General features: G+C 47.8%; 1 protein-coding gene across 3 annotated transcripts in view; it reads right to left on the reverse strand.

Moving 5' to 3' along the window:
- FBXO7 (F-box protein 7) overlaps positions 1-19,951 on the reverse strand; it is a 415,977-nt gene that overhangs the window by 183,095 nt on the left and 212,931 nt on the right. For all 3 annotated transcript variants that reach the window (XM_069628791.1, XM_069628789.1, XM_069628790.1), the window contains exon 7: positions 18,208-18,303. In XM_069628791.1, the coding sequence (XP_069484892.1) occupies positions 18,208-18,303 (96 nt within the window). The remainder of the gene's footprint in view (positions 1-18,207; positions 18,304-19,951) is intronic.

Below are 19,951 nucleotides of genomic sequence, written 5' to 3' on the forward strand. Positions count from 1 at the left end.
GATGTGCTCCTCTACTTGCGCTATCCGGAGGAGAACCTGCAATATGTGTTGGAGGTGATGGATCGTTATGCCACCCTCTCGGGCATATCGGCGAACCCCGGGAAGTCTAGTCTGTTCCCCTTGGGAAGGTATAAGATTACCCCGTTGGAGAGGCTGCCCATCTTGCAGATACCCTGGCAGACCGTGACATTCAGGTATCTGGGCGTAAACATTTACCACAAGATAGAGACAGAGCACCAACATAATACAGAGAAAGCGATGGAGGGAGTTAAGAATAGCATGGTGTTCTGGTCTAGATTACCCCTGGCCATGATAGGGAGAGCAGCTCTGCTCAAAATGGTGGTCTTGCCCAGACTCGTGCACTTTTTTGTGAATGTCCCGCACCTGATCCCCAGACGCTTTTTTGTGAAACTTCATGGCATGTGCAGGGGCTTCATATGGGGCAACTCCAGGAATAGGGTGGCCCTGTGGAAACTACAGAACAAATGTGATAAGGGGGCATAAACCTACCGAATTCCGAGCTGTATTACCTGGCGGGGCAGTTGTTGTATGTGGCTAGGTGGTTGTCTGCGGAAGACTCGGCAGAAGCTAGGCTTTTGCAGGGTGAATCAGCTCCATACTTTTTGAGGGAGACAATATGGCTGCATAAAACTAAAATAGCGAGGAGGGGGAGACTATTGAAGCTGGGCTGGGAAATCTGGCGCAGGACATGGAGAACGGTGGGTGACCCAGATCTGTTTTCTCAGCAGGCCCCGATGGGCGTGTGTTATGACCGGCTCTTGGTCATGGGGTTCACTCCAAGGGACACTCAGGATACACAGGCCAGGTACGCATAGTTGTTACTTTATTAGGGTTCTTCTGTTACAAGGATCAGATGTCATCATAGTTATTAGGAGATAAAGAGGAAAGGGACAGGAGCCCACTGGCTCCCACCACCCAGGCTCACATAATCTAACTGCCTGTGTTAGAACCCATTCAACTCTAAACATTCTGACCTCTCACTCCACACTCACAGACTACATTCTGATGATGACATCAATCCTGGCTCAGCACACATGCAAGTATAAGAGCCAACCCTAACACATCCTTTCCTACAACAAACAAACACACCTCAAACACACCTGGAGGAAGCAACCCTAACACCTCCTCCTCTTGCATAAAGAACAACACACTCTTTCAAAACAGCAAGACACACCTCACTCTCAGCAGAGTTCTGCTAACCCCAGAGATTGAACAAACAGGCTTAACTAACATCCTACGACAGTCCCAGCCGCCACAACTAACAGTCCTAACCAATCAAAACATCACAAATCCGCAGAGCCACAAACCAAAACAACATTAAAGCTTCACAAAGCTTTAGGCACTAGTCCCCTGCTAGATGCCTCTCGGCTCTGCAGAGCCACAACCCAAAACAACATTAAAGCTTCACACAGCTTTAGGCACTAGTCCCCTGCTAGATGCCTCTCGGCTCCGCAGAGCAACAACCCAAAAAAACATTAAAGCTTCACACAGCTTTAGGCACTAGTCCCCTGCTAGATGCCTCTGGGCTCCGCAGAGCCACAACCCAAAACAACATCAAAGCTTCACAAAGCTTTAGGCACTAGTCCCCTGCTAGATGCCTCTTGGCTCCGCAGAGCCACAACCCAAAACAACATCAAAGCTTCACAAAGCTTCACGTGTAGGTGAACTCCTCAGAGTCACAAATCATCACAACATACACAGCTTGGCAAAGCTTGTGGTACTAGTCTCCTACTAGATACCTCTGGACCCCTCAGAGTCACTAACCAATTTCATCAAAGCTCCAACAAGCTTCTATACTAGCCTACCACTAGTAATATCACTGACCCCGAAGGGGCTCAAAACACCAAACACCTCCAACTCTGCAGAGTCCCTTGACCAACCCTGGTCATGTACATCAATTAAAACACATTCCAAAAACCCAAAAAAATTCCAAAACCAAGAACTGGTCATGCACCAACACTAAAACATTCACATACTACACCAAAACACATATCAGACACAAGATGCTCAAAAATACAGACAACCCCACATAGAATGTTAACTGCTAAGGAGCGCTGCAGTCACTCTAGCAGTCATCATGGGTTGCACATTCATACACGCACAAACAAAACATCACACCTACAATGCCTCAAAAATGGTTACTCTAAGCATGTCAATAGGTGATACATTAATACAATGTACATTGCCGGTCAAATTATCTAAAAGTCCACATTGCCTTAAATCAGGCAACTCTAAATGCTGAAATTCCTCAAAGATGTTAAAACTAACAACCTATGTAAATCTCATCACTCTTTGCAATAAATCACATGTCTCACTCAACACGCTCATGCAAAACACCCTGAAATAGCTATGGTACAACAAACATTAGTTCAAACCTAAAAGTCCAATGTCACCGCTAAACAGGCAACCTAATATGCTAAAATGCCTCAAAACATTATTCTAAGCATAATAGGATCAACACCCTTTGATTCTCCACCTCAATCAACCTCATATGTGCCACTCACACACAACCCCTGTTACAACACAAATGTGGAAACCGGCTTTAAATGAGACCTAAACGTCCATGTTGCCAACTGGGGCCAACTCTAAAACCAACCTGCAATGCCTCAAAATGGTTACATCTAAAATAAAATGCATCTCCTATTCTCAGTGCAACATCATTCTCACTAATACTTCTCATGTTAATTCACTACTAATCACAACAGTACTCTTCAGTCACAACTTATTACATCGTTGTTCAATCCATTATGATGTTTTACTTTTAAATAAAACTCCAAAATGCATATCCTATTCTCAGTGCAACATCATTCTCACTGATACTTCTCATGTTAATTCACTACTAATGCACAACAATACTCTTCGGTCACAACTTGTCACATCGTTGCTCAATCCATTATGACATTTTACTTTTTAAATGAAACTCCAAAATTTCTTTTGCAAGTGTAAACTAATCATCCACAAAAACTACTATCATACCCAAACCCAAACAGTAACCGTTTTCTCACTGCATGGTCCCCACTTCAGACCAAATCAGCATAGCGTCTATATACATTATAACCTTTAGCCTTCCTGGTGCATAAAAAGGCACAATTACACTTACTTGGCATGGAAATTACACTTCCCCTTTTTAAATAATGCTGGCATAGTCACTCAGGAAATGGTGCCACACTTGGGCAGCCTCATGCAACCCTGCCATGTCTCCTCATGTACCAGGGGGCCTGCTCCTGGCAGACTCCAACAGGCCATCCTTGCCCCAGGCTCCATGGGGCAGGATGCTTCTGACACCCCTGGGTGGCCGCCTCCAACAGCCTTGGAGGCTGACTAAAGCAGTACTGGGTGGCTGACTCAAACAGCCCTGGGTGATTTCCATTTCTCCAGACTCTTGGACAGCCTCTTATGACTCCTGGCCTCAAACAGGACACTCTCCCTTCTTCCCAGGGGTCTCTTCTGACAGGATGTCCCTTCCAGCCCTGGGTGCTTTCCATTTCTCCAGACTCTTGGACAGCCTCTATTGACTCCTGGCCTCAAGCAGGGCACTCTCCCTTCTTCCCAGGGGTCTCCTCTGACAGGCTGTCCCTTCCAGCCTTGGTGGACTGGCTCACACAGCCCTGGGTGGTGGGCGCAAACAGTCTATGGGGGGCAGTGGGCTTTCCCTCTCTCCTTGCATTCACTTGTCCTCTTGCCTGCACCCCCCGCAGCAGAGTCTCTTCTCCTCTCTCACATGACATCACACAGGTACCTGTATCTCCTTTTGCTTCACTTGGTGTCCACTCCAAGGTCCTCCTTCACCATACCTTGGACCATCCTTGACGCCAATTGTTATGACCGGCTCTTGGTCATGGGGTTCACTCCAAGGGACACTCAGGATACACAGGCCAGGTACGCATAGTGGTTACTTTATAAGGGTTCTTCTGTTACAAGGATCAGATGTCATCATAGTTATTAGGAGATAAAGAGGAAAGGGACAGGAGCCCACTGACTCCCACCACCCAGGCTCACATAATCTAACTGCCTGTGTTAGAACCCATTCAACTCTAAACATTCTGACCTCACACTCCACACTCACAGCCTACATTCTGATGATGACATCAATCCTGGCTCAGCACACATGCAAGTATAAGAGCCAACCCTAACACATCCTTTCCTACAACAAACAAACACACCTGGAGGAAGCAACCCTAACAGCGTGCTATGCGGGGATGACTCCCAATTGTTTGAAGCGGTCCGCAGATACTGGGAACCAGTGGGCTTGGCCACCCTCGGAGACATATGGCAGGAAGGAGGGGCATTGGGATTCCAGAGGCTGCAGGAGGAGACAGGGGTGCATAGAGGCCAATTCATTACTTATACCAGGCTCATGAAACGGGTGAGTGAGAGGTGGCCTGAGACAGTGCTAGTGGAAGAACCTGATGCTGCCCTAGAAATGATGTATGATGTCTCGGAGGGTGGGCATGAAATATCTAGGATATATGAACTCCTGGGGGCGAAGGCGGGGAAGGAGCTGCTTCAACTGAGGCACGACTGGGAGGAGGAGGTGGGAGAACCCATGACAGAGGGACAGTGGGATAGAGCCCAAAGGTACCATAAAAAGGTGTCCCGGAACGCGAGACTCCAGCAGATCCAGTTATATGTCACCCATAGAGCTTATCTGACCCCCAGTAGAATAGCTAGATTTGGAGGCTCGGTTATACAAAAATGCCCCAGGTGTGGGGAGGAGGAAGCAGGGCTACTGCACATGTTCTGGGCTTGCCCTGAGGTGCACCTATTCTGGGAAGAAATAAAGACGAAAATGGCTGGTATGGGGGTGGTGCTGGACGTAGGGTCTGCTTGGGCCTGCATGCTTGGGAATTTCCCCAGGCCATGTCATTCAAAGCATATCAGTAAAATGAAGGACCTGGCCTACATTTTGGCTAAGCGCAGAATCACAATGTGTTGGAAAGCGGCCCATACGCCCAGAGTGGAGATATGGTGGGCGGACCTTTTGAGATGGGCGGAAGCAGAAACGGCGGTATGGTTTGAAGCAGCCACCAGGGGGGGAGAGGAGGAGGTGGGCCCCCTGATAGCCTCGAGGCAGCTAGTGACCTCAATGGCAAACCACCACCAGGTCAATCATGAAACAGAAGACTTAGATGAGTCAACAAACACAAAGACTCCTGAAAACGCTCATGTAGGTGATGCGGTTGAGACAGCTCGAGTTTGTGGGGGGAGGATGGAAAACGACACTGTATAATGTGATGTTTTGATATTGATTATGCAAGTCCAAAAAGTTCTAATGTTTGGTGTGTTTGTTTAAAATAATAAAAACTGTTTTAAAAAAAAAAAAAAAAAGATGGGAGAGAGACTTGGGTGGGATGAGACGGTTATGTGTAATTTTTTTGATTTTTGTAGGTTGCCTAACCAAAAGATTTTAGGCGGCCTACAAAAATAGTAAAAAAGATATTTCTTAGGCCTGACGCTCCTTGCCCCACCCTCTTTTGCCCCATTTACTTGGGTGGTGAGGTGTTCACCCCCGAACCCTCCTCCCTCAGCCCCCGCCACCTCCCTTCCCTCCAAAGAACCCACACCATTACACACACACACAGACACGCACATGAACCTACCCGTTCTCCCTCATGGCCGCGTCGGGGGTCTGATGTGGCTTTTAGCCCGTGAGACACCGAGGACTGGCAGGATGCCCTACAGTATTTACTATACATAAGGCAAACAACAACCCCCACTGCAATCCTAACTCCACGGTCAGGGGCAAACCATAAATATTTATACATAAAGGAGAAAAGGTACATGAAACCTAATCTGGTAAATAACTCATCTGTCTGAGAAGAGGTGTTTAGAAATAACCTCTAACCATTGGTCCTGAAAAAATGGGCTTAGTACACAGCATACTTTCATAAATTTGACCATTTTGATTATCATTCTCAAAATCAATAAAACACTACTAAAAATAGTTTTTTAAAACAAACCCAAGATTTGACCCACATGGTGGGTATAACATCAACCTATTGGGATAAATTACACCAACAATTCACAACATATAATAATTCAACAGACACAGTACAATTACAACACACTATGCATTTGAACAGAGTGTCAATTAACAAAACCATATCCTCACATGTTTCAGTTCCTTACAGCTTCTTAATGCTTGAACTTTCTTCAGGGGAAACCTTTACACAACAGTTTTCACCACCATGCAATCCCGGGTAAGGAACAAGTTACTTACCTGTAACTGTTGTTCTCCAGCATGGGTCTGGCATGGATTCACATGCTCATGAATACAGGAATTCATAGCAGTACACACATGCACAACCACGGGAGGTGGCAAGGCTCAACATTAAGCAATTACACCAACTCAACATTAAGCATCTCTTACCCCTTCACCAGGCCCACCTTCAGGCAAACAGGTTGCACAGCACTGCCTGGCCAACTCTGGACTCCTCCCTGGAATCCCGGTCGACGCAGTAGAATCTCGTGAAGGTGTGCGTCGACCTGTCCAGTAGGGGCACACCAGACAAGAACGCTGTGGTAGCAGCGATCGCTCTGGTCAAATGGGCTCTCGAACGGCCAGGCAACGGGTGGTTTGCCAACTGGTGACAGTGCATGATGCAGCTGGAGAGCCAACTGGAAATGGAAGCCTTCGAGAGGGCCTTCCCTTGGTTCACAGGTCCAAAGTTCACAAACAGCTGTGACGTCTTCCGAAAACTCTTTGTGCAGTCCACGTAGAACTTCAGCGCTCTATCTTCTCGGCCGGCGACGAAGGCGACGGGAAGAAAACAGGTAACACCAAGGGCTCGTTAAGATGGAAGTCCGACGGCACCTTGGGCATGAAGGAGGGGTGCGTCCTCAGCACCACCCTCGTATCATGAAAAGTCAAGTATGGGGGCTTGCAGGATAGGGCCTGAATCTCTCCCATGCGTCGTGCAGAGGTGATGGCCAGCAGGAACGCTGTCTTCCACAACAGGAACTTCAAAGGAGCCGAATGCAAAGGCTCGAATGGCGGCCCCATGAGCCTGGTCAGCACCATGTTGAGCTCCCACGCCGGGGCTGGAGCCTTCACCGGCAGGAACGATCGGAACAGTCCTTTCATAAATTCGTTCACCAGTCGATGAGACCACAAGGACGGCCGTCCTGTAGTTCTGGTGTATCGGGAGATCGCCGCCAGATGTATCTTGATGGAAGCGTGAGGTAGTCCAGTCTTGACCAGCGACAGTAGGTATGGTAGCACTTGAGGTGCTGTAATCCGCAGAGGGTTAATCTTCTGTGCGCAGCACCAAACAGAGAACCTCTTCCACTTATGTCCATAGCACTTGAGAGTCGAGGACGCCCTGGCCTTTGCAAGCACCTCCTTGCAGTCTGCCGGGATATCGTACCCTCCAGACTCTAGTGCTGCAGGAGCCAGGCCTGCAAGTTCAGCGACTCCGGGTCGTGGTGGAGGATGGCGCCTCCTTCTCTGGAGAAGAGATCTGCGTCCGTCGGCAGTTTGACTGGGGGGGACGCTGACAAGTCCAGAAGGTCCGGGAACCAGATCTGCCTCGGCCACGCCGGTGCGACGAGGATCATCTTGCACCGGGAGCTCTTGAACTGGTTGGTGAGTCGGAGCAGCAACAGCAACGGAGGGAACGCATATAGGAGCAGGCCGTCCCAGGGGAACGAGAAGGCATCGCCCATGCTCCCCGGCTGGTGAAACCTGCTGGCGAACCTCCGGCATTTGGTGTTCGTCGCCGTCACAAATAGATCGATCTGGGGATTGCCCCATCGTTGGAATAGCAGATCCACTTGATCCTGCCGCAGTTCCCACTCGTGGCACTAGCGCAGCTCCCTGCTGAGTGAGTCGGCGATGGTGTTCTTTATTCCTGCCAGGTGGAAGGGCACCAGAAACATCCCCTGGGCGACGGCCCAGTGCCACAGATCCTGCGCTTCCTTGGATAGCGCTGGGGATCTGGTACCTCCTTGCTTCCGGATGTAGAACATCGTGGTGGTATTGTCGGTGAAAATCCTCACCACCTTGCCCTTGAGGGACAGAAGGAACGACCTGAGGGCCCAGAACACGGCCAAGAGCTCCAGTACGGTGATGTGGAGTGACCTCTCCTCCGGGAGCCAAAGGCCTCTTGCGTGGAGATCTCCGGTGTGCACTCCCCATCCCTCCAGGGAGGCGTCCTTCGTCACTGTCTCCTGATGTGCCGGGGTCTGGAAGTCCATACCCGCCGCCAGATGCGCGCGGGTGCCCCACCAGCGGATCGCTTGGCGGAAGGTCACATCGAGCGAGATCCTGTCTTTGAAGCTGCCCGTCGCTTGCATCCAACGGGCATCGAGGAACTCTTGCAGAGCGGACGCATCTGCAGCCTGCACAGGCGCACTAGGTAGATGCATGAGGACATCATGCCGAGCAGGGACTTGATGGACCTCACCCTGGCCACGTCCATGGTCAACAGCTGCTGCACCTTGCCCAGGATGGCCTTTGTCCTTTCCTCCGACGGAGAGGCCAGTCGTGCCACTGTGTTGAGCTTGGCTCCCAGAAACAGTGCGACCTGTGACGGCACCAAGTGGGATTTCGAGCAGTTGATGGAAAATCCAAGATCCGTGAGCAGTTGGACGGTCTTTGTAGTGTGTCCGGCGGCGAGTTCTCTTGTCCTTGCTAGGATGAGCTAATCGTCCAGGTAGGGGTAGACGTGGATCCCCTGCAGGCGCAGCCGCGCCGCTACTGATGCTAGGCACTTGGGGAACACCCTGAGTGCCGACTTCAATCCGAAAGGAAGGGCCTTGAATTGGTAGTGCCGCCCTTGAACTACGAATCTGAGAAACATCCGATGTCCTTTTAGAATGGGGATGTGAAATTAGGCATTCTCCAAGTCCAGCGACGACAGGAAGTCGCCTTCCTTCAGCTGCCCCTGCACGTGCTGGAGGGTAACCAACCGGAACTTCTGGGCCTTGATGTATTTCTTTAAACGACGAAGGTCCAGGATGGGTCGCAAACCGCCGGTCTTCTTTCTTACGAGGAATTATCGCGAGTACACTCCGGAGCCCCAGAGCTTCTTTGGGACGAGCTTGATGGCTCCTTTCTTCAGCATCGCCCTTACTTCCAGCAGCAGTTGAGGGACGTGGTTTTCCTACCTGGCCACGGGAGGAATGCGGGGGCACTTTTTTAGAAACTCGAGAGTGTGTCCGCAGGCCAGGGCATCCAGCACCCATCGGTCGGCGGAGATGGACTGGCACACGCTGACGAACTTCGCCAGCCGGCCTCCCACCGGGGTGCTCAGATGGGGGCCCGACGCAATGGTCGGTTCAGTCCTGTTTGGTAGCGGCCTTGCCTCCTTGGCCTCCTTGGCGACGACAACGAGATCCCCCTGACTTGCCGCGTCCTCTATAGGCCTCCTGCGACGAGGAGCGGGCCGCCTGACGGTACATCAAGGAGCTGCTGCCGAATCCTTTGGAGGCACCTTGCTTGCCTCCAGAGTTCCGAAAGGGCGGCCGTCGTTGCTGCAAAACTCCCAGGGCACGAGCAGTCTCCTGGGCCTGCAGTGACTCGTCCACTATCTTGCCAAACAGGTTGTTCCCGTCGGAGGGCATGTCCAAAACTCTGGTTTGCACGTCCTGGCGGAAATCGGTTGCCTTGAGCCAAGCCCACCGTCAAAGGCAAACACTGTTGCCCAACTGTCGGAAACCGGTGTCAGCAATGTCCGTGGCCACCGTTTTGGTGTGGTGTGGTCTACGCCACCTCGCCTTCCTGCAAGATCCCCAGGGCCTCAGCCCTCTTGTCGTCCGGAAGCAAGTCCAGCAGAGGAGCAATCTTAAACCACAGCTCCCTGTCGTAGTGGGCCACAATCGCAAGGGCGTTGGCCGCTTTAATCGTCGTCGCCGCCGACGAGATGACCCGTCGTCCCATGGCGTCCAGTTTCTTCCTCTCGCCGTCCGGCGGGGAGGTTGAAGTTGAAGCCGTCGCCCCCGCCGCTTTCTTCTTGGCCGCCGCCGAGACGACCGAATCTGGGTTCGGCTGCGCCCTAAGGCACATGGGGGCGGAATCCAGGACCCGGTACTTCTTCTCGTACCGGTCTCTCTTGGCAGGGGTTGTGGATGGGTTCTTCAGGAGCGACAGCCACTCGTCCCAGATGTCAAGTAACGGGACCGCAAGGACCGTCTTCCTATTGGCCTCACACCTTTGATAGAGGAAGCCTTCCTTCTTCTGTTCTTCGGGGCAGGGCTGGAAGAGCTCGGATGCCCTGGCGATCATGGCGTGGAAGCAGCCAATTTCATCAGGTGGGGAGGCCCCAGGAGGTGGTGATTGAAGGTCCTTCCCGTCATCACCACCGTCGTCATCTGTCCCCGTCGTGGCCGTCTCTGTTCCCGTGTCCTCCCTAGGATCAGGGGAAGGAGAAGAAGGCTGTGAGGGCCGCGAAGGCTGGAAGGGCGGGGGTGATGAACTCTCCTTCGCTTGCTTGGAGGGCTCCCCGACAGGTCAGGCTCTGCTGGATCGTCCGCTGGGGGTAAGGGCAACCTCGTCCTTATCTCCGTGCATAATGCCTGGATCGCCATCAAGATCGCTCCCGAGTTGTCCTGTGGTCCAGGCACCGGCTGCGACGGGCGTGACGGTTGGGGAGTGGAATCCTCCGCCTCCACGGGAACCTCGTCGGCACCACCGTCGCTCTCTTCGTCCGGGACTGGACCTCCTCGAACTTCTTGTTCAGCATTTTCACGACTCCAGCCAGCTCCTCTTCAGAGGCTATATCCGTATCTGTGATGGCCACCGCCCCCGCCCCTCTTTTGCCACCGGGTTTCTCACGGGGGTCTTATCGATGGGCTGAAAAGAGGATTCCCTCCGTGGTGGCAGGGAAACTCTGGGCCCTGAGGTCGCCTCCACTGGGGTAGCCTCCACAGGCTTTGCCAGGGCCACAACAACTCCCTCGATAGAGGCCTTAGCCGGGTGAATCAAGGCCTTCACGACTTTGGGCGCGCTTGAGGCCTTCACCTTGGGGGGAGGGTCACTGCCTCGCTCCCCTCGGCTGTCTCCGTCGGGATTGACCAGGACTTCTCCCGAAGTTTCCCCGGGTTCTCCGATTTCCTCTTCCCCGAGCCAGAGCGTTGGCTCGTGGTTGATGGCATCGGTGAAAGTGCACCCTGCCTGGCAGCCGAGGAGCTTGACCGTTCAGCACTCCCGGTGCCCGCGGACTCGCGGTGCTTTGCCTTTTGTTGGGCCCCTGTCGCCGGAGCACCCTCAAAGGTCTTAGAAGCCCGCTCAGATCTCTTCTTCTTCTCACCTACCGCTGGGCTCTTCTCTTCCAGCCAGTTGGTGAGGCGGGTATGCCCATCCCTCATGGTCCGTTCCGACATGCTCTTGCAAAACGCATAGTCATTCTCCACGTGCGTTTTGTCTTTGTGAAGGCAGTAGAGGCATCTAGAATGATCATCCTCCTTGAAGACATTCTGCAATCCGCATCCAGGGCAGTTCATGAACAGCTTGGATCCGGTCGTCGTGTTTCCTTTGTCCTGGGCCATGTCCACGGAGTAGGCCTCAGATCTTCTGGAATCCTCCAAGAAGTGGAACTCGACGAAAACTTCACCCATGAGGGGCGTAGAGAAATTCCAAAACGGGTCCCCGTTGATCGAAAGTAGCAACGGTGGAGCTTCAGGCTTGATTGACTGAAAAAATGAGATTAAACTCTTTGAAAAATTGCAAAACGCAGTAAAAGCTTGAGAGCTATAGCACGAGGACTCCCAACACTTGAACATTCAGTAAAATTCTGAGGATGGCTGCCAGAGGAGGGGCTTAGGTAGAGGGCAGTCATTGGCTGGGGGCAGAATGACCCAGAGACCAGTGATTGGTTATTAGGAGAAAGACAGTTCAGAAACTAAACAAACTGATTTTTCCCTTTACCGAGGATTCCCAGCCTGACAACGGGGAATATTCATGAGCATGTGAATCCATGCCAGTCCCCATGCTGGAGAAGGCAATCCAACAGGTAGGGCCACCTACATAGGACAACAACAAACACCAACAAGAGAGACAGTGAGCCAAGTTCTTAAAGTAACTCCAAAAAACACCTCTAGGATACACCACAATGGTGTCTAAAGGGATAAGGTACAGGTCTCAACTAGGCCTGTCCTTGAGAAGAATGTCTACTATACCTCTAAATGGGACTTGGGTAGCGCTAATATCAAAGTCCAAACAATAGCAGGAAACTTCTTAAATCAAGTTTCTTAGACAGATGAGTTATTTACCAGATTAGGTTTCATGTACCTTTTCTCCTTTGTGTATAAATATTTATGGGATGCCCTGCAGTACCACTGGGAAGGCGCAATATCCACGAAATTAAAACTCCTACAGTTTAAATATTTACATATATACTATTCAAAGGAGCGGTTATGGAAAATGTGAAGAGGGGATGGGGAAAGATGCCCCAAATGTGTACGTGATAAAGGAATTTCCTTTCATATGGTCTGGGGGTGCACTAAAACACAGAGATTCTAGCCTACAGTGAAAAGGGAATTGGAGGGAGTTCTGGAAGGCGAAATCCACCTGAAACCCAGGGGAGCATTACTTGGGCTGTGGTCAAACATGGAATTCTCGAGACAACAGAAGATATTCTTGAATATAGAGTATATTTTGTGGAAGAGGGGATAGCCGAAAAGTGTATGAGTCAGGAGCTGCCTAGTTTGGAGAAATGGCATGTAGAGATGGACTCTATTAAGAAATGGGACCCGCTGTTTTACAGGAATAGGGCAGTGCAATGAGAAATAAGAGAACATCTGGAGGATAGGGATAAGGAGGCAGTATACTGTTGAACTGAAAGGCGTTACCCTGAATTGCTTGCAATGTACGTTTTGTTCACATGTTGAAAATACCAATAAAATATTATTTAAAATACCTTTCCTCATGTTCACCTTTTACTTCCTGATCAACAGCCAAATATTGAGTTGTTGATGTTGCCATCGATAAAATATCCTGGTTAACTTAAGATCAAGATGTTTGACTCAGAATGAGACTCTAATCCTGCGACAAAAACTCTTTTTTAAATTTTCTATTTTATTTGTGTTAATCAATTAGATTTTTTTTTAAACTCTTTCTACATCCAAATGTTGGAATGTTCTGCTCCACAGTCAAATATGCTTTATGCGCTCCCATGTGAAAGTGTCTGGAGAAAGTGTCTGGAGCACTTAAGGTGCAAAGATCTGTCTTGCATTCAGCTATGAAGGATTCAAGACATGTTTCTCTTTCAGGGCAAAAATTGGTTTTGAGTACCTTGACTTCTCTCAACATTCTCTCATTCTTTAAACGGTTTTACAACTAGACAGAAGGAGCACTCATGGGCCTGGCACAGGTTAGTAATCTTCTCCTTTGCAGCCTCCGTATGTAGTAGAATCAAATTGTCCAGGCGTTTTTTAAACGACGGAGGACTCAAGTTCTTTGTAGTCCAATTGGAGGACGGTAGGTTATGCTAGCTGTACACCCAACAGAAAAGAGACGGTTTAAAAAGTGCAGAACACCACGAATGCTTGCACTACCTCACAAAAGGCGCAGCATGAAAGAGGAAAAATGCTGCCAGGAGAGAGTCGTATGCCACAATCGGGAAACGAGGTTGGTGGGGGGAATAGTGGACGGAATGAAACCCCTCCCCTCGCCCCCCGCGCCTTCACATGAAGGAGACAGGATGTTTTGGGAAAGAAATGCTCGAACAAGTCAGGATACAAAAGGCTGAATGCCTGTAAAAACAGGCCCAAACCAGTTGACGAACAAACAAAAGTGGCCAACTCAGGTAGAAGTGCACCACTGAGGATATGAGAGCTTGGGTTTCGAGAATGGGGAAGAAACTCATTAATGGCATGGTTAAAGTTGCAGAGAGGAGATGCATTCAGAATGGAATGGCGGATGGTGGGAGGGAGATGGGGTGGCAACCCAAAGGACACCAAAGCCACTGTGGGTTGCACAGAATCTGCCTCCCACTCCTCCACCTCAGTCAAGTCTACTACTGATTCATATTAATGGTTCAACTGCACAGCATGTGCTATTTACAGTTTTTCCTTTCTCAGCTTTAATGTTTATGGTTCACATTTTTCTACAAGCTGTCCCATTAGTTTCATCGTGATTCTGTGATAGTCACCGTTTTCACACTTTGTGTTTGTCTATCCAAATAATCTATGATTAAGTAACAGACTAAATGTAAATGGTGTCCTGTTCGTGAGCCCCCAACTTTAAAGTTGAGAACTTCACAATGAACAAAAAATATCTTGAACATTCAGGTATATAATCTCGCTCTGTGTGAAATGTTCATGGATCTCAAAATCTTGCTGTTTTCTTGAGGTTCCACAAGGGTGGACTTCAAAATCAGCTCTCCATAATTTGAAAACTGGAGGAAACTCTTCACAATCGTGCACCTTCATAGATTTTTACAAAACCTGCTTGTGGAAAAAATAAAACACGTACTTCAAAATTTGGTAAATAACTGTTAACATTTGTAATACCTTTTAATATTCATGCCGAAGTAACACTAAAGCAATTCCAGCAGCTCTGTGTGGCTCTTTAAAGATTCCCAAGCCTTGGCTCAACAGAAGCTGTTTTAAGAGGTAGAAAACACAGAGGAAAGTAACCCATAAAAAAATTACACTTACAATGTGCTTTCTTACCCAGGTATTGGCTGAAGGGAATTAGATGAAAGATATGTCTTTTTATAGCTTTAGCCTGAACAGATAGACCAGATTACCAAACAAGCTGTATCATAAAAAAAAAGAAAACCAGTACCACGAGAAAGTCCTTATGAAGCACAAGATTTATCACACAGCTCTAAGAGCAAAATGGCTCAGAGAGGTGCAAAGTAAATCAATCTAGGGTTTAAAAACTCAGGCAACACAATTAGAATGACATGTTGTGCCAATATTCCATACAAAATGCTCAAACATGTAATGCCTGTTAAATTGTTAATCCGCACCACGAAATCTGCAGCTTGCGTTCTTCAGGTTCACCTACTGTGATGCAGAAAGAAAAGGTCTATGTAATGTACACCCTTTTGGGTGTCCTAATTAGACTTTGAAGATGTTTGACAGCTACCGTAACTATCTGGAATTAGATGCCATTATCAGATCCTAGGATCAGTTTTTGTACTTAGGATTCCTTTCACTTTACCCGTCACCCTTTTCTCGTGGGAAGGTTGGGGATGTTAGCATATCTAGGAGAAACATAAATCTACAGAATCAGTTTTACACATTACGTAACCTTGGTGTCTGCATCAAGAATATTTCATGAACTCACATGCTTGCATGGAGTAGCAAGTAGTATGACTAAAACGAGTTAGGACAAAGGACAAAATGAGTAGCTAAACACATTTACAAATGTAGCAAGCATTAGCACCCACAGGGAAGGTCTTTGTCAATACATATGTAGAATACTGCTTTACAAACTTGCAAACCCTGATCTTTTCCCAAAACCTCTACTGCCTTGTCACTTATTGAGAGTCCTATTGAATTTCCAGACAACAGTCAGTTTACCAGATGGCAACAATATTCAATTCAAGCTACCACCTACCTAGTTGCCCCAAATTTCAATGTATCCTTGCCATAAACCTCTGATCATAAAGCAACATTGATATGACAAGTGAGCCCTATTACCTTCCTATGGCTCATTGTAACAAAAAGCCCTTCTAACAGCCTAAGTATTCAATGAACAACTTCCTTCCATCCCTGGACATACAAAGAAGCTGACTTATTAACATGAACGTCTGATACCACAAAATAAGAATACTGGATGTAGCCACACAGTTACTAGGTTGAAGTGGTCAACTGTGAAAGGCCCATAAATTCTCATTTATGCATATCTCTAGCTACAATGTAAAGTTAATCAAAACAACTAAAGTAGCTTTACAAATAAAAATGGAATGCTGCATCTAGTGTATCAAATTAAAAGTCCCGAAGTAGGAATATACTCTCACTGGAGGAACATTTCTCTTGCCAACTTGTGAGAAACCATGCCTTGGGAATGAGTCTAGTCAGCCAGTAGCAGTGGTAGACAATTAAAACGAGATTCCACAGAATGGATGATGCAAGTAGGACCAGTGAAGAATGCAGGCACATCTAGCGGCAGCCTTGAAATACACAAGACAGACAGACCCACAACTTAATTGCTATTTACCGAAACTGCCAACTGTGTATGTTAGTGATGAAAAAGGAATTCCATTACAGAAATACAAACAATGATACTTACCTGCAGCTAGATAGCAGGGTTTCCCCTTAAGCATTCCCTAGCTCATTTAGTGGTTTTAGTGGCTGAAAAGTCAACAATTATGAGGGGATCAGGACGTATTCAAGACAAAAGTGCAAAACATATAACATTAAACAAGGAATATCCACACATTAGTGCCAATAGAAAAATGGTTCATCTTTGGTGAAGGTAAGCAATATGATGCGCAAGTTAGTGTTACATAGACTGATTTACAAAGAATCGTTTCCATGTTCATAGTCAAACCCCTACCATTAGGACAGCATGCAATGTTCCACGTCGGACGGGTCCTTTGGGTACCAAGCTTGGCTTCGAGACCTCTATCCGCTCAACAGGAAGTTTGTCTCTGAAAGGAAGCATTGGAAGTGGCAGACCGGATTCCGATTAGCTGAACATGATACTGATTTGGTTATCAGAAAGTGGAGTCAGAACACAGCGGTTGCGGTTCAGATGGGGCAAGGCTTAACTGAGCCCAAACGTTTGTTGAAAGTTATTCGTTTGCTTGCTGCTTTCATGCCGACAGTGCTTAGGCTATGTCTGGTATCAACTCTCTGGTTGTGTGTTGCTCCTGAATATTTGTGTTGGGTCTGAGCAGAACTTTCTTTAGAAGAGCACTCTGTAAACTTTAACTAACATGGCAAAGGGGCATGCGCGCCAGTTCTTGGGTTGTCTCTGGTCAGTTCAGAAATCCAATATATGCAGACAACAGTAGAGCCTCCAACGTGAGGGAAGGCAAAGCTTCTGCACAGGCCCCTTTGGTTTAGGAACATGTTCTCGTTCAGGCTGTTCCCAAGGTCAGCTCTGTTGTTTGAAAGTAAGGATGCAAAGCTTGGGGTTACACAGGGACTTTGGAAGCAGAGTGAACAATCCACTCCTAATCAGAAGGGTGCATCCTTTCAAACACATGGCAACCACCCAATCATTATGATGCTGCCGCAGAGAAACCTTTGGAGGCTATTTCCAGGCTTTCTCTCAGATATTGATAGTAACTGGATTCCAGACAACTAGCCAAACCTACATTTGATCACAGAAACCATCGCTATGGGGCTGACAGTGGCCATCACCATGTATGGCTACATCTATATCCCCACTCTTATATAAAAACAAAAGGTAGCTGTTAAGCTCAGTACCAGTTTGTGTACAAGGGATCTTGGGAGGGACACTGTCAGGGTACAACAGCTGTGTACCACTAAAGTTACATGCAGCTCAAACTTTCACCAGTAAGTGAAGCCAATAAAGCTAATCGGGTGAGATTACATGCATGGTGAACAGGGTGCCTTTGGTCTACCGAACCATGAAAGACTCATGGTCTCTCTGGGGCACATCACAGAGGTGCAGCTCTAATGTGGCCGCAGATTAGGACTTGTCAGGGAAAAAGTCAGTAAATCAGCCAGGATGCAAAGCTAAATAAGTAAAGGGACCTTTACCCTGAATCACAGTTTAGGACTTGCAAGCTAACACATGTGAATTTGCTCCTACGGCTGGCACTGAAAGCCATTCCATTTTAATGTATGCTGACAATGAACCTTTCAATGCTGTGGCCATGCAGGAGGCCTTAGCTAAGTATGGCCATTTACAAAGGGAAACATATGAGGTGCCATTAAAGAACATAGAAATAAACATGCATGGTTGAAAGATAAACAGAAGAGGTAAAGGTTCTCACATATTCTGCCAGTCTCAAGCTATCTAAAATGGACACACATTTGGGAACACGTAAACAAATATTTGACACTGTCCAAGACACGCTATTGTTCAATCTTTTTGGAAGAAACATTTCAGGAAAAGGAACTGATAATTACAACACCGCTTGTGGCTTCCTCTCTCCTCTACCATTTCCAGGTGTACTCTTGTGAAGAACAGTGGACCTATGTCAGTTCTGTTAAGGGGTAGCTCGAAGGCCTACTTTATAGATCTAGGTGTTGTTACAGGTTGCAGACGTATTCTATTAATGCCCACTAACGTAATGTCGGATATGCTTTGATCTTTACCTTGCCGTGCTGATGCCAGCAGAGGATACACCAGCTGATCTTTCACCAGTCTCGACAGCTTCTGGAGATCTTTGTAGATGCCTGCAACATTATCCTCTGCAAAAAGAATAAGATGATATGTGGGCTAGTGGGATATTTGGGCACATGCCATGCCACATGGCTTAGCAGCAACGAGTCAGCAACCTAGTACCCAAGAAAAAGTTGTGTTGTGCAGGTCCTGGAGCACAGAATACAATGTAGCCTAAAGGAAATAAGGGGCACAGGTAGCAAAGAAAGGTTCAACCTTGTCCAGCCTGGGCAACTCTGATACATTTATATTTGTATAGAAACGGTACCTTATGATAGTTTATGATAGTTTATTTAAATAGCGCCTATACACAATGTGTTTCAAGGCGCTTCAAGGCAAGGGAGGGAACAAGGGAAAATACAATGACATTCTTACAGGCCATGAACAGTAAGGATGTGAAATTAACTATCGTACTCGGCTTGACGACATTTCAGATAGTGCAAGAGCTAAGACATAGATGAGGAAGGGAGGGGGAGAGTGGGAAGGAAATGCAAACAGACAGACGACTACCGTACTAGGCCTGACGACATTTCTGGTAGAGCCAGAGAAAACAAAAGGTGAGGGAGAGGGGTGCAGAAAGGGAGGGGAGGAACAAAACAAGTGACTATCGTGCTAGGCCTGACGACATTTCAGATAGTGCTCAAGGGTACGGGGGGTAGTACAAAAAACAAGTAAGCGAAGGGGGTGGAGACAGACAAGGTTGCTATCGTACTAGGTCCAGGGACAATTCGGATAGAGTAAGTGCATAGAAGAAAGTAAGGGGAGAAGGGGAGTAGATGGAAAAAGGGAGAGAAAGGGAGAAGAGGAGAGAACAGAGTAAGCAGTCAAAAAGAGTGGAGAAGCGAGAGGGGTGTGCGAATACAATTGCAGAAGTCAGTAGTAACACATAATGTTGCAAACCTGGATACAAGATGAAGATGGGAACAGCATGATTCGGGCCACCATGAAAAAGGGTGACGCACCGTGAACCAATGAAGTCCATAAAAGTCAAATCCAGCATTGGCCACAAGACGGTGATGGTGAAACTAGAATGTATCAGGACAGACTCCTGCAGAAGTAGGCTGGAGGGACGGGGAGGAGCAGGGTAGAACCTTCACCCATTAAACATGCAATAAGAACAAACATCACGCAGATGTTCTAGTTGACAAAGTAGGAGGAGTGTGGGCTTGTTGCAAAGAGCAGGAGAAAATGCTGCTTAGAGTTTCTATCAAAATAAAGTGATAATCTCACTAACTTAAAAAGACAGCAGCAGTTAACAGGGTGATCTATTGATAAAACAAAAAACACAAAAGTACAAGCTGCTGGTAGTAAAGATAAGAAGATTCATTCAAATGAAGTGAGGATTACACGCAACATTGTCTAGAAAGCTCAAGCCACTAGCTCTTGATGGATTTACTTTGGTCAGGAGTCATTGTAAACCTGGTATTGTACGTTTTGACTGTATCTAAATGGTTGCACATACAAAAAGGTCTATAAATGCTACCAACCAAAGGTTCGAACACCAAAATTTCGAACCTTTGATGGTAGCATTGCAGGTAAGTAAAAACAACAAAAGACTGCAGGCATAGTGATAAAACTGGGGCTGCGGCGGTGTTCCCCGCAACACCCCGCTCACTATACTTCACAATATAGTGAGCGGGGGTTGAGGGGGAAACCCCGGCAGCCCCCGTAAAAGAA

This window comes from Ambystoma mexicanum, chromosome 12 (assembly GCF_040938575.1).
Source record: "Ambystoma mexicanum isolate Mex_15411 chromosome 12, UKY_AmexF1_1, whole genome shotgun sequence".
Classification (NCBI taxonomy): Eukaryota; Metazoa; Chordata; class Amphibia; order Caudata; family Ambystomatidae; genus Ambystoma; species Ambystoma mexicanum.